Here is a 14897-nt window from a genome sequence, read left to right as displayed (position 1 = left end):
TCCCTGTTCTGAAAAGTTTTAATTAAAATTAATTGCTACTTTCCTTAAAAACTGAGTTGAGAGTTTCTGAGTTGAGTGACCTTTATCAGGGTCACAGAGTCAGCCCCTATTCTTCTAATTCTTCTCTTGGCTCTTCTGTGAGGCAGAACTGAACAGGTGGTTTGCTTGGGCAGGAAGGACTACCACTCCCAGAGTGCCCCTGTGCGGTTGTCAGGAGCAACCAGAGAATGCAGACTAACAGCCCTCTCGGAGTCGGGATTATACAACTGGGTGCCTTGCCAGGCAGCCATGGGCCAGGACTATTACTCCGTGCTTGAGGTCACTCGCAATTCAGAGGATGCCGAGATCAAGAAAGCGTAAGTGGGGGGCGAGAGTGAGGCTTTAGGGGAGTGCCAGGAAGGCTCCACCTTTATCTTCCAAACTGAGCTTTCTTGCACAGTTTAGGGCAGGCAAGATAAACCTTGTTCCTTCTCTTGATTCTTGCTTACCTATACTCTAGGTTTGGGCTGGGTTAGAGTTCCCAATCCATCATGCTTTACCTCCTAAACCCTATCTCTCTTCCTGCTCATCCTGGTTTTCCTAGCAATAAAAGTCAGGACAAAGGAGACATTTGAACTTTATTCTGATTATGGAGAACCAAAGGATTGAAAATAGTTGAGTGACCTGACCAAATGGGTGTGTTTCAGATTTTATTCTGGCCATCAGATGAGTTTGTTTTTGTTTTTTTAAGCTTTTATTTATTTATTTGAGAGACAGAGATCAAAAGTAGGCAGAGAGGCAGGCAGAGAGAGAGGAGAGAGCAGGCTCCATGCTGAGCAGAGACCCCAATGTGGGGCTTGATCCCAGGACCCTGGGATTATGACCTGAGCCGAAGGCAGAGGCTTTAACCCACTGAGCCACCCAGGTGCCCCTCAGATGAGTTTTTAATGCTGAACGGCATTTCTCAATACTTCCATCAGGTCTTGGGGATTTTGCGGTCCATTTCCAAAAAAGTGTAGGATGGGAGTCAGCACATTTTTCTGAAGAAAAAAAAAAGTGTTTTGGGGGGGCAGCTGGGTGTCTCAGTCAGTTAAGCATCTGACTTGATTTCAGCTTGGGTCGTGATCTCCAGGTCATGAGATTGATCCCTGTGTCAGGCTCCACACTAGGTGTCAAGCCTGCTTGGGATTCTGTCTCTCCCTCTGCTCCCCCCAAACCACACACACCCTGTTCGCTCACACACGCACTCTCTCTCTCTCAAAAAAAAAAAAAAAATGTGTTTTTTAAATGTATATTTATTGAGTGCCTACCCTATGGTTAGGGGCAGTGGTAGAAGCTGGAGATATGATCATGAATCAGACAGATAAGTAGCTTGATTTTGTTGATTAATACAGATAATGAATAAGTCATAAGTGTGATGAATGTTACAGAAGGGGAAGTACAGAGGGTTGTGAAAGCTTATTTTAGAAGTAGAGAGACCCTATTCAGGGGCTGTCAGGATAATCAAGGCTGACAATGAAGCTTAAGTGCACCTGGGTGGCTCAGTGGGTTAAGCGTTCATCTTTAGCTCAAGGCATGATCTCAGGGTCCTGGGATCAAGCCCCCCATCGGGCTCTCTGCTCAGGAGGGAGCCTACTTCTCCCTCTGCCTCTGCCCCTCTCCTTGCTTATGTGCTCTCTCAATCTCTCTCTCTCTCAAATGAATAAATAAGATCTTTTTAAAAAAGAAAAAAGAAGATGAAGCTTGAAGCAGGACAGTGGGTTGGTGAGAAGAGAGAGAATGGACTTGGCTCTTTTTTTTTTTTTCAAGATTTTATTTATGTATTTGACAGAGATCACAAGTAGGCAGGGAGGCAGGCAGAGAGAGAGAGGGAAACAGGCTCCCCGCTGAGCAGATAATCAAGGGAGAGAGCCCGATGGGGGCTCGATCCCAGGACTCTGAGATCATGACCTGAGCTGGAGGCATAGGCCTAACCCACCGAGCTACCCAGGCGCCCCTTGACTTGGCTTTTAATCAGATCTTTGGAGGGTAAGGAAAAAGGGAGGAATCTGGGATAATACAATTATGGTTGGGCAGTAATCCATTTATTGAATGTACAGATTCTGTTCTGAAAACCTCCCATCATTATTTCATTTAATCCTTACAACAACCCTGAGAGGTAGGTGCTATTATTATCCCAAGCCCATGTGCCTAGTAACCAGTATCTGGACACCAGGCCTACTGTGGTTCAGGTCCTATAGGGCATTAATTGTGGGGTAAGTCGAAAGAGTCTACAGTGTGGCTGAGAAACAAGACACAGACTCATGAGACAATTACAGAATAACTCAGGACAGTGTGTGATGTCACCCACAGTTCAGAGCATCTCCTTGGCCAATGGGAGCCATCTAAGGAGAGGTCACAAAGAGTTGGAGTGCCGAAAAGTAAGCCAAACTTAAACACTAGAAACATCTAGATCTGAATCCAGGTTCTCCTACCCACTAGCTGTGTGACATGGACAAAGTGCCCTCTCTGGGCCTCGTTTTCCCATCTCTAAAATAACAGTAACAAACAGTGGCACCTGGGTGGCTCAGTGCGTTGGGCATCTGCCTTCAGCTCGGGTCATGGTCCTGGGTCCTGGGATTGCCCTTCACTGGACTCCCTGCTCAGCAGGGGGCCTGCTTCTCCCTCTCGCTCTACCCCTCCCCCTGCTTGTGCTCTCTCTCGTGCACTCTCTCTAATAAGTAAATTCTTAAAAATTAATAATTATAAAGGTTGTTCTAGTATTAATATGGGATTGTATGAGATAATGAATATGAAATGCCCAGCAATCATTTGCCCCAAAACCAGGTCCTATAGAGTGGTTAAAAGGACCACGTGTATTTCAAACAATAGCCCTTAACCCTTCTCTATTGTGACAGTTTTAAGAGATGAGTGCCATACTGGAGTACCGAGATTCTTGACCCCCCCGCTCAAAATGCTGAATGTAATATAATGAAGAAAAGCTCCACAATGATTCCTAATTGCCTAGCTATTTCCCTTCTCAGTGTCTCTCATTTGGTCTCAGCTGCTACATCTGAGCTGTGACTCACCTCCGTCTTGGGCACTCAGTAAAACAGTGATGGTTGTAAGTAAAACTTACAACTACTCAAGTTTATATGAACACGGAACTCTTCTCAAACCCACTTACTTTTACTCATTGATAGAATATTCTTTCAGTTCTCCTCATAACTGACTTTGGCCTTTGTAACTGAGAAGGGCTGGTTTCAAAGCCTCAAGGAGGTCATGACAATTGTCTTCAAGTCTCTGAAGGTGGAACAAGCCGATACTCTCTGTAAAGGCCTCCAAGGTCAGAGTTAGGACCTTCAGAGTTAGAGGACAGCAGGCCTCACTCAGTAAGATGAAATGTTGCCTCCAAGTCCGAGCGGTCCCACCCTGAGATGGGCTGCCTTGTGGGACAGTTACATTGGGTCATTCTTTTACTCTGCTGCTCAGAGCTAGGCACCAGGGACACAGAACCAGACACAGTAACTCAAGGAAATCACTCTAGTGGGAGAGACAAGCCAGTCAATAACCAGCTGGAGCACCAAGTACTAAGTTTAGGGATGGAAGGCACTGGGGACTCGGGAAGGGGATTCTAACCCAGAATGGAGGCTGCAGTTAGGGAAGGCATCCTGGAGGAGTTGACCCTGAGCTGTGTGTTGGAAGATGAATGAAAATGTGCCAGTGGGAGATGGGAGGGACTGGAGAGGGGTGAGTGTTACAGGTGAAGGGAGTAAAATGTCAAAGACATGAGCAACGCAGTGTGGGGAGTTTGGAGCCTGGGCAGAAGGTCAGTAGAGGTCATGGGAGTGGGGAGAGAGAGCTGTGAGTAAGAAGGCCAGAGAGAGAAGCAGAGGCTTGAATCTCAGAGAGATTTGGATTTTATGCTGAAGACAAAGGGGAAACCAGTGGAGGATTTAGGCCGAAGAGTGACTTGGTCAGGGGGCAGCACGCCAAAAGGCCTGGGGAAGGGGAGCACTAGAAACAGGAAACCATAGTTCTGCAATAGTTGTAGGGATGAAGCAGCAGGAAGAGAACATTAGGGAGAAAGAAAAACCAACGTGCCTGGGTAACGGGTGGGATGGGGGTGGAGGGGACAAAGAACCTGGGAGTTGATAACGTTCAGGTTTTTGGCTGCAGTTCCTGGGTAAGTGAGCAAAAAATGAGGGAATGAAAGTGTGTTTCATTTGGGCTCATTGAGTTTGTGAGGCCTTTGGGACATCAGAGAGGAGATACCAAGATGGCTCTGGGAGCTGGGCCCTCTGAACTGCATCAGTAGACACCGTGGGGCTCAGGCTTCCTGAAGAGAGCCCAAGGCAGGTGATTGGGAGGGAGGTGAGAGGGGCTGGGGTCTTTATTCCCAGCTCCCTTCCTAGCAGGGCCCTTCAGGTTGGCTATGTTCCTTAAATGAAGTGACGGCTCCTGCCAAGGGCCCCCATCCACACACCCTTCCGTGGGATGTCATGAACTTCTCCTTCCCCTCACTCCTATAGGCTCGAGGGCATCAGGGTCCCTCAGGGCTCCTGACCTTGGGCTACAGCGCCGTCCCCTATGGTTATCCTCCCTATCTCCCACACTTCGGTGAGTGGTCCCTTTATCAACTCCACAAATCCCCCAGTCCATGCCAGCTCTTTCCTCCCAGACACTGAGGGTACAGATTTTCAGATGCTGTAGGTGCTGCCTCATTTGAGTGGTGGGATGGGGCAGCTATGGAAGCTGGGCAGCGAATGAGCACAGAAGCAGGAGACACTAAGAGGGCCTGACATGTGCTGAGTGCCTCTCTGTACTCAGCCCTTTGACGCCTTATTTTATGTGATCTTCCCAAGAAGCCTAGGGGTCAGTTCAGACATCAAGACAGGATTCGAAATATATTGGGGGAGGCATGTGTGAGGGTCAAGGAGGAGCAAGAGTGGGCAGGAGGGTCTTCAGACCCCAGTGCAGGTCTGATGCCTGTGGTAGGGGAGCTGGGTGGGGAGGGCCGCAGAGTTGGCTGGAGAAAATGCTCAGTCCGGATGATTGGCAGGAGTTCCGAGGCAGAGGTTGTAGGTTGGAGGGGTCCTGTGTCCCACAGGGAGGCACAAGCACGAACATCCTCACCATGCTTGGGCCCTAGCTGGAGCAGGTGGAGGAGGGGTAGCTTCAGCACAAACACCGAGGGCAGGCAGCTACGCTTTCTCCCCGCTGGGCCCTCTTCAAGGGCATCTGAGCCATGGGCCACCTTGGCTACCACAGCCCAGACTTTATAGCTGGGAACATCAAAGCAGTGAACAGAGAGCCAGCTCTAAGCCAGCTCTAAGCACCTTGGGCCTGTTTCAGCTGCTATGACGAGTATGAATCCTCTCTCCTCCAGGTACCGGAAACTGGCCCTGAAGAACCACCCGCTCAAGTCCAGCGAGCCATCTGCAGCAGAGACATTCAGGCAAATAGCAGAGGCCTATGATGTGCTGAGCGACCGTGAGTGACTCTGCTCTCTTCCTCAGGTCTTGGGTGTTGGGCTTTCTGAGGGGGCCCAACAGAGAGGAGGCATTCCTCTTCCTGCCCTGGGCAAACTTAGAAAGAAAACAGCACGAAGAATTAGTCGCCTATCTCAGTAGTCCAGAGATAAGGTTGACGTGGCGTGGGGAGCCCTTGGACTAAGCTGATCTGCTCAGCTGGTCTTGGAGGGGGCAGAACCTGGTGCAGGTCCCCACAGCCCCCACATTCACCCTGGGCCCGCAGGGATGGGCACAGTGAGATGCTTCCTGCCAAGGCAGGAAGGTAATGCTGAAGCTGGTGTGCACCTTTACTCTTCCCAGACGGCCAAGGACAGCATGTCTATAAAGGGGCATGGAGAGACTGGTAATTGAGAAATCTCCTGAAACTAGGAGTATAGAAAGCGATTCCTCCCCTCTGCTCTGGGCAGTACCTGCATGGACATCCTGAAGTCTTGTCCCAGAGACTAGTTACAGATCCTGTGCCGAAGAATGGCCAGATCACAAAGGTTTTTCTGGTCCCGAGTTCTCAGGACTTTGGAGTCCTTAGACTGTAGGAGTTCAAAGCTCTAGAATTTGGGAGCTCTAGAATTCTTGGATTCTAGAATTTCAAGGATTCTACCTGCCCCAGAAAAAACTGTATTTGTGATGATGAGTTTAGCCAAATTCCAGGACAGTAGCCTGACTGTTAATCTCCAGATCCCTCCTCCAGTCCTCTCCCACCGTTGTGGCTCTCCTCCAGGCTACAGGCCCATACCTAGATGCACCCACCATGAGATTCCGCACCTGACTTTTCAGATCTCCTTCCAAAGACTGCCAGACAACAGGCTCGTTAGAAATAAGGTTGCTTTTGCCCTTTTCTCTCCACCCTGTGTTCATCTGCTTCCCAGCCCAGTAGCTATCTTAGTCCCCGAGAACGGCCCCTTCCTCAAGGTGCAACATGTCCACAGCTGTGAAGAGAGGCATCTATGACAAGTTTGGAGAAGAGGGCCTGAAGGGCGGGATTCCCCTGGAGTATGGAGCCCAGACCCCATGGACCACTGGTTATGTCTTCCACGGCAACCCTGAAAAGGTTTTCCATGATTTCTTCGGAGGAGACAACCCCTTTGGTGGTAAGAGGCCCCACCTCCCCACTTGCCTTACTGGGAAAGGACAGAGCTATAAAAGGTTTCTTTTCCTTGAATCCTTTTGTTTATCTAAGAAATAGATATAGTGCCTGATTAAAAAAATTGTATTAAAGAAGAAATAAAGTCCAGCCTTTATTCCTTCTCTAGGAGCAGCCACTTACTGCCAACAGTTTATGTATCCTTCCAGAAATTTTCTGTGCATTTATGAGCATATATTTATGTTTACATAAGCCTTTTACCTAATTAAGGAAAGAGGACCATATTGTACATGCTGAGTTTTTTTCACTTAGTGTATCTTGGAGATGATCTTATTATGTACCATATTGTATACAGATCTGTTTCATTCATTTTAATAGCTGCATCAGATTTCATTATACAAGTGTGTGTTAGTCAGCTGAGTACATGGATGGCTGTGTGAATGATCCCACATCCCGACAAACTGACAAAGAGCTGATTTCTGAGCCTCAGGGTCATCTCGCAAGGACAATTGACCCTCAGACCTGTCTTCCTGGCTTCAGTTTTGCGACTCAGAGAAGCTCGGTTTCATTGCCTGTCCCCCTGTAGCCTCTCTGCCTGGCTATACCACCGCTTTTCTGCATTTCAGAAGTTCTCTTTTCCTTTTCTCCATGTTAATAACAACTGAGTACGGCTCACTGTCTGTCTACCTCCGGGCCCCCTCCCACCCTGCATTGCCTTCTCCTGTCTGCCAGAGGGAACTAAGTTCATCAGCTGCATGTGTAACTGGACAAAGCGGGGGACTCAGGGTCAGGTCTGTTTCAGATCCACACACTGCCTCTTACGAGCTGTGTGGTTCTCCGCAAATCCCTTCATCGCTCTGAAACCTCAACTTCCTTTCTGGTCAATGACTATACTAGTCCTTTCCTCACCCATCATTATCAAATGAGATAACGGGCTTTATAAATCCATTATGAACATGCGCTCTGCAGACTGAAAGATACTGTACAATGGATCTGTCTCTCCCAGAGACAGGCACATGGAAAAGAGACAGCTCGGAGGAGCCAACCCAGAGCTTATAGGGGCATTGCTTACAAGGTTTGGGCTATACTGCCGGAACGCCCAGGTGGCTCATTTGGTTAAGTGGCTGCTTTCGGCTCAGGTCATGATCCCAGGATCCTGGGATCAAGCCCCACATCGGGCTCCTTGCTTGGCAGGGAGCCTGCTTCTCCCTCTGCCTGCCACTCTGCCTGCATGTGCTCTTTCTCTCTCTCTCTCTGACAAATAAATAAATAAAATCTTAAAAAAAGAAGAAGCAGAAGAAGCAGCTATACTGCTTCAGTGCTTCATCCCAGGGATTCTTGGATCCCATCTCCCTACAGGGCCGAGGGACAAGGCCTTCCTATGACCTGGCTACTGGGGTGTCTATAGCCCCGTACACCATAGCTGCAGGGTGAACGAATGAATTCAGTGAATGATACAAGAGGGGACCAGGTAATTCACAGGCCTCTTGATTCATTAGCACAGCACAACAGGGCACACATTACAGTGAGGCCTTGCCCAAAAAATCTGAATTATGATAGCAACCTAGACTCTACACAAAAGGCTTCATATGTAGTGATAAGCACAGTGGTTCAGGACACAGGTTCTAGAGTCACACTGTCTGAGTCCAGATGGACTGTGGGGCTGTGAGCATTTTCTTTGGCCTCTCTTCCCTGTAAGAGAACCATGTGAAGCACTGACACCAGCTCCTGCTGCAGAGTAAGCTTTCAGCAATGTCTAGTTCTTCATCATCATCTTGTTATTTAATCCTAATGGTAGAAGGCAGATCAGGCATTATTACTCCAATCCAAGAACAGAAAAACTGGAACCAAACTACTACATAGCACTTCAAGAGGCAAGGGCTCTTTGGACTGGGATGGAAGGGCAGCAAGAGGTGTTTATGGGTATAGAGCTGGGCAGGGAGAAAAGAGACTGAAGAAAAAAACGTTTGGTGAACTCTCAAATTTTTAAGGAACCACCCCTGCCCCAGCCCTTTGTCAGCGGCTGACTTCATAGAAACTTGAGTCTGGGGTCTCTAGTGGTATTGGGCTGGGCTGTACATGAGGGAAAGGGGAGCCTCGGGAAGGGTAGGAAGGACTAGAATGCTTATTATGACTCTCCCAGCGGCCTTCTAACTGCAGGAGTCATTTCTGGAATACCAGGAGCTGCCACCAGAGGGCACTCCTTTCCCTTCTGAGACAGCCAGTCTCCAGGGGTATTTCCCAAGTTTAGGAGAGTGTGGGACTATCCAAAAAGGGTGGGGTGGGGGGTTTGAAGCAGTGGGAAGTGGCAAGGATTGATAATCATTGGATCTGCAATTAAGGATAACTTTTTGACCTGGCTTAACAGTCTGAGTCTGCAAGATAGGAATGAGATGCTGGGTATTACACTTGGGGTGTAATATGTGTGAAGGTGTCTGTGCATCCAGGTCCCTGGAAGCAGCCTCTCTTACTCCTCTCCTCTCCCCACCTCCTGCAGAGTTTTTTGATGAAGAAGGAAATGAGGTAGATTTGAACTTTGGGGGGCTCCGGGGCCGGGGAGTCAAGAAACAGGACCCCCCAATTGAACGAGACCTCTACCTATCCCTGGAGGACTTATTCTTCGGCTGCACCAAGAAAATTAAGATCTCCCGAAGGGTGAGTACTGGGCTTCCTCCTACTGGGAGCCACTACCTATCCTGTCCAATCTTACAAGTAACCTCCTCCCTGTCCTCACTGGAGACCTCAGGTATGGTCTCTGATGGAATCATGAAATCTCAAGTTTGGGGACATAAGATAATAGAATTTTAGAATCTGAAGTTGGAAGGGACAATCAAAGGGCCCATTCTATCCCATGCAGGAATCTCCTCTCCCGTGTTCCTAACTGGGACAGAGTCTTTCCTTTCCTCTCAGTTCATCCCCATCCCTGTGGGAAGTTGGGCTCTTAATGTGCAGAGTCTCCCGCGAATTCTGCCCTCTGGGCATTACCAGACCATACCCCCAGGGCTTCATCAGTGTGTAAGCCTCACAAGGAAGAAGAAACAATGTGGGCATGGAGGGTGGGCTGCAGGACATTCCCCAAGGAGTCTGATTGAAGACCTTCAGTGCCCCAGGGTACAGTCAGTCCTTGGGTTGGCCCTGTCCCGTGGCCCAACCCTATGCTAGGCACACAAGCAAGACCTTTTAACACCTTTCCCCAGAAGAGGAGATGCCAACAATGGCCATGCTTTCCGCGGATGGCACTTGTCTGGGCATGTGATTGGGGAATGGATGGATGACATAATAGGGAATGCTTGAATATGCTGACCTCTGTGGTCTTTCTCCCTTCATGATTAAGAGACCTCCCAGAGCCTCGTGGCCAGAGTCTCTTGGTTTGGAGAGAGGACCTGGGTATGTGTTCACTATGTATTTGTTAGTGGCCAGGGCCACGTGATTTCTAGGGCAGGAGTTGGGGGCTTGATCAACTCATGGTGACCACTTGGCATCTCAAGCCCCAGCCCTATGACATAGCCTGTCATCCTGGAATTATAAGTCCTTGGTTCCAGTGAATGGGGTGAGAGTGGGAATGGCTCTGGAAGGTTCTCCCTGTTGTTAGAGGAATGATCCCGAGCACAGAACCCCTGTAACAAATTTCTCATGTGAAAAGGCCAGCCGGGAAATCCCCAGCAAACTTCTCCCCACCCCCCTCGCCATCTGGCTGCAGGTGCTGAACGAGGATGGGTACTCCTCTACCATCAAGGACAAGATTCTCACAATTGATGTGAAACCTGGTTGGAGGCAGGGCACACGGATCACCTTTGAGAAGGAAGGGGACCAGGTGAGAAGGAGGGAATTGACTAGGATCCATCCTTAATTAGTGTCAGTTGCCTGGGCTTGTCCATGGAGTGGGAAGACTGAGGGAAGGAGGCAATGCTTTCTCCTGCCCCTGTGAGCCCTACTCTGGTAGGGAGACCAGTCTGCAGAGTGGGTGAGATGATCCCCAAAGTCTCTTATAGACGACAGAGCCTCATCATACCTCTGTGAGTGGATACCCAGGGATTTTCCCCACTTTGCAGAATAAGAAACTGAGACCCAGAGAGGGAAGGGATTTGCCCAGGGCAAGAGCACAAGAGCTCTCTCTTCCTGATTTTCTTCAGTGCTTCTTGAATAAAGCCTAACTACAGGAGCTATTCAGAAACCACTTATTAATAATAATTTTAATACCATTTAATATCTTAATGATAATTACTTATTTAAATAAAAATATAAAATTATTGTTCAAGGCATGCTGAATCCTTAAGTCTGAGAAGAGGCAGAGTGATGGTGTTTTCAGAGCCGAAAGAGATTAATTCCTCGGCTGACACTTCTTGCTCCCTTTCTCACCTGTAAAACATCTACTTCCAAAACACGCCCTTCAGGACCCCGCTCTAATGCTCCCAGCTGTGGGCAGCCTCCCCTGACCTCCCCACCTAGGTTAGGGCCTCTCTGGTCTCCTGCGTCTGGGTTCCCTTTACCATAGTCTGGAGCACATTGAGGACTGTGGGCCTGTCGCCCACAGCGACAGTTAATGAAGCCTGGCAGGACAGAGGCTTGCTGGAAGTTGTCTTCAAATTTGCAGCTCAGAGTTTTGCCCACCACCTCAGGAAGCCCCGTCCCCCTCCAGCTGAGTGAATCCTTTTGCTCAATAGAGGAGAAGCATTTGGGGGGGCTGGATTCACCCGAGTAGGCTTCTCAAAGAAGCGGATACGAAAACAAACTGTAAAGGTCCTTCCAGAAAACCTGGTTTAATCTCTTCATTGTTCAGATGAAGACATGGAGACCAGTAGAGGTAGGAACTTGGCCAGTGGCACACAGCCAATTAGCCCTTGTCAACCCTTAGCCTCCTCTGCCCAGGGCCCCAACATTATCCCAGCCGACATCATCTTCATCGTAAAGGAGAAGCTACACCCTCGCTTCCGCAGGGAGAACGACAACCTCTTTTTTGTGAACCCCATTCCCTTGGGCAAGGTAAGTGGGCAAAGTAGAGGAGAAGAGGTGGGCAGATGAGAGTGAGCAAGCCGGCCGCATTCTGCACTCCCCCCACTGCATGGGGTAGGCCTTCAGAACGCGAGGAGAGCACATAGAATCTATGTGGTGTCTTCAGGGCCCCTCTGTGTCCTCAGACTGCAAGCACAGAATAGCACCGGCCTAGGCTTTGCCTTCCCTCCCACACTGCACCTGCAGGCAGTCACTCAGTCAGTCCCGCCACCTGGTCTGTTCATCTCTCAGTCTGGGTGTGAGCACCTGCGTCTGCCCAGGAGCCCTCTGGCGGCCCTCCCGCCTCCCTTCCCAACTTCTCTAGGCTCTTCCCCGTACTTATTGGACTTATTGGACTGTGCCACTGGCTTGTCTCAGCATCTCCTATGATGTTCAGGGCCCTCCACACTCTGCCCCTGAGGTTCTCCCGCCGTGCACTCCGACCACCGTGCTCCTCGGAGCTCCTGCCTGCTCACACCTCCAGATTCTTGTTAGTGCTATGCCCTTTGCGTGGAATGCTGTATCCACCTGGTCTCCCTGGCAAGCTCCTTCTCACCCTTATCAACTGCCATCATGGGGCCGCCCTCCTGTCCCACTCCAAAATGTTCGGGGGGCCTCTCCTTGGCTCCCGCAGACTCCTTGACTTCACTCTATCATAATATATGTCATCCTCAGTCTTACGTAGCAGACTGAGCTCCTGCGAGCAGGTAGTTAGTTGCCTGGCTCGCTCTTCTGTGAGTCCTTGAACAGCCTTGTGCCTCCTTGAGGCAGGGCTCATGGCCTGGCACTGAATAAGCTCAGAAAGTGCCTTCTAAACAGAAAGGCCAAGGTGACCTCCCCCACTCCCACCTTTGGCCCTCATGTCCTCTAGGCCCTGACCTGCTGCACTGTGGAGGTGAAGACCCTAGACGATCGTCTGCTCAACATCCCCATCAATGATATTGTCCAGTAAGTGCCCCTGCTTGGGACCTAGTTGGCAGAAGGGCTGGCCTGGGCCTTGGAGGGTAGTGGCACGCTGGGCAGCCCCGTGCCGTTCAGTCCTGGCCAGAGAGACCTGAAATCCAGCCCCACCTCTGGCCAAGCTGCAGTCACCTGGTAAACGGGAGTATCTTTCTCTAACTTGCACAAGGCCACTTTAGAGCCCAGAGGGCCCCCGTGTTGGGCAATCTTGGTTGCCTTCCTCCTCCTGAACCTCTCATTAGTGTTCTGAGTTGTATTCCTTAAGTCCTTTCCAGGAAAGGCCCTCCCCATGGGAAGCTTTACTCAGCCTCTCAGCATCCCAACCCAGGGTGGTATCTCTAGTTCTGGAACCCTCTGTTAGAGACTCAGTGTAAAAGGGTTGTCGAGGGAGCAGGCTGTCTGAATAAGCCCCCACCCCATTCTGGTTGAAATGAGCCCCATGGTGGAAAACCGTACTGATGGCCCCTTGCCTGAAGTTATGCAAGCAGGGGCAGCCTGGGATCTGTCAAAATGCTCCTCTGCGGGGCCGCTAATTTCCCTTCTCTCATCCTCACGTCTCAGTCCCAAGTATTTCAAGAAGGTGTCAGGCGAGGGGATGCCGCTGCCCGAGGACCCCACTAAGAAGGGAGATCTCTTCATCTTCTTCGACATCCAGTTCCCCACCCGCCTCACACCCCAAAAGAAACAGATGCTGCGCCAGGCATTGCTGACATAACTCTTGTGGACTGGAGGCTGGTGCGTGGGGGAGGCTAGCTGGGCCTTTAGCCCACCCCGGCCTCAGGATGTGCAGGGGAGCCAGCCCACAGCATAGATGGGAGGTGAGGATGGGATGGCAAGGGACTTTTAAACTGACACAATAAAGATTTATTTCCTACCTACTAGTTGCACCCAGGAGACTGTGTTGGAGGAAAAGGAGCTTCATGTATCTCTTTCTTGTGAGCAGAGGGAAGGGCAAGGTGTAGGAAGCCTAAAACCTGGGTCCTTGTCCAGGTTTTTAAAATTTATTTAAATTCATTAGTTAATGTATGATGTGTTATTGGTTTCAGAGGTAGAGCTCAGTGATGAAGTGATAGAAGATCAGTCTTATATAATACGCAGTGCTCATTGCATGGCCTTCCTTAATGCCCATCACCCGGTTACCCCATCCCCTATCCCTCTCCCCTCCAACAACCCTCAGTTTGTTTCCTTATGGTTTGTCTCTCTCTCTAATTTTACCTTGTTTTATTTTTTCCTCTCTTCCCTATGATCCTCTGTTTTGCTTCTTAAATTGCACAACCCGGTGAGATCATATGATAATTATTTTTCTCTGATTGCTTATTTCACTTAGCATAATACCCTCCATTTCCATCCACATTGTTGCAAATGGCAATATTTCATTTCTGATGGTTGCATAATATTCGTGTGTGTGTGTGTGTACCACATCATCTTTACCCATTCATCTGTCAATGGACATCTGGGTTCTTTCTTTTTTTTTTTTTTTTTTAAGATTTTATTTATTTGTTTGTCAGAGAGAGAGAGAGCACAAGCAAGCAGAGTGGCAGTCAGAGGCAGAGAGAGAAGAAGGCTCCCCGCTGAGCAAGGAGCCCGATGTGGGACTCGATCCCAGGATCCCGGGATCATGATTTGAGCTGAAGGTAGCCGCTTAACAAACTAAGCCACCCAGGCATCCCACATCTGGACTCTTTCAACAGTTCAGCTGTTGCGAACATTGCTACTATGAACACTGGGGTGCAGGTGTCCCTTCGGATCACTACATTTGTATCTTTGGGGTAAATACCCAGTAGTGTAATTGCTGAGTCGTAGGACAGCTCTATTTTTAACTTTCTAAGGAAACTCCATGATGCTTTCCAGAGTGACTGTACCAGTTTGCATTCCCACCAACAGCATAAGAGGATTCCTCTTTCTCCACATCCTCACCAACATCTGTTGTTTCCTGACTTGTTAGTTTTAGCCATTCTGACCAGTATGAAGTGGTATCTCATTGTATTTTGATTTGTATTTCCCTGATGCTGAGTGATATTGAATGTTTTTTCATGTGTCTGTTTGTCATTTGGATGTCTTCTGTGGCGAAGTGTCTGTTCATGTCTTCTGCCCATTTCTTGATTGGATTATTTGTTCTTTGGGTGTTGAGTTTGATAAATTCTTTATAGATTTTGGATACTAGCCCTTTATCTGATAAGACATTTGCAAATATCTTCTCCCATTTTGTTGGCTGTCTTTTGGTTTTGTTGACTCTTTTCTTTGTTGTGCAAAAGCTTTTTCTCTTAATGAAGTCCCAATAGTTCATTTTTGCCTTTGTTTCCCTTGCCTTTGGAGACATGTCTAGCAAGAAGTCACTATGGCCGAGGTCACAGATGTTGCTGCATATGTTC

General features: G+C 49.0%; 1 protein-coding gene across 2 annotated transcripts; it reads left to right on the top strand.

Moving 5' to 3' along the window:
• The first annotated feature begins 219 nt into the window (after window positions 1-219).
• DNAJB13 (DnaJ heat shock protein family (Hsp40) member B13) lies at window positions 220-13403 on the top strand. Of its 2 annotated transcripts, none has more exons than XM_059132976.1 (8): window positions 220-356; window positions 5348-5451; window positions 6419-6580; window positions 9071-9228; window positions 10274-10387; window positions 11443-11556; window positions 12437-12513; window positions 13087-13403. In XM_059132976.1, the coding sequence occupies exons 1-8, from the start codon at window positions 289-291 to the stop codon at window positions 13238-13240; spliced, it is 951 nt and encodes a 316-aa protein (XP_058988959.1). In that variant the 5' UTR covers window positions 220-288; the 3' UTR covers window positions 13241-13403. The 2 variants fall into 2 exon arrangements, with proteins under 2 accessions (XP_058988959.1, XP_058988967.1); XM_059132984.1 differs by having other exon boundaries at window positions 321-356; window positions 6359-6580.
• The last annotated feature ends 1494 nt before the right edge of the window (window positions 13404-14897 follow it).

Source organism: Mustela lutreola, chromosome 1 (genome assembly GCF_030435805.1).
Source record: "Mustela lutreola isolate mMusLut2 chromosome 1, mMusLut2.pri, whole genome shotgun sequence".
Lineage (NCBI taxonomy): Eukaryota > Metazoa > Chordata > Mammalia > Carnivora > Mustelidae > Mustela > Mustela lutreola.
The sequence above is the reverse complement of the archived record's forward strand: the minus strand, read 5'-3'. Positions and strand labels throughout refer to the sequence as shown.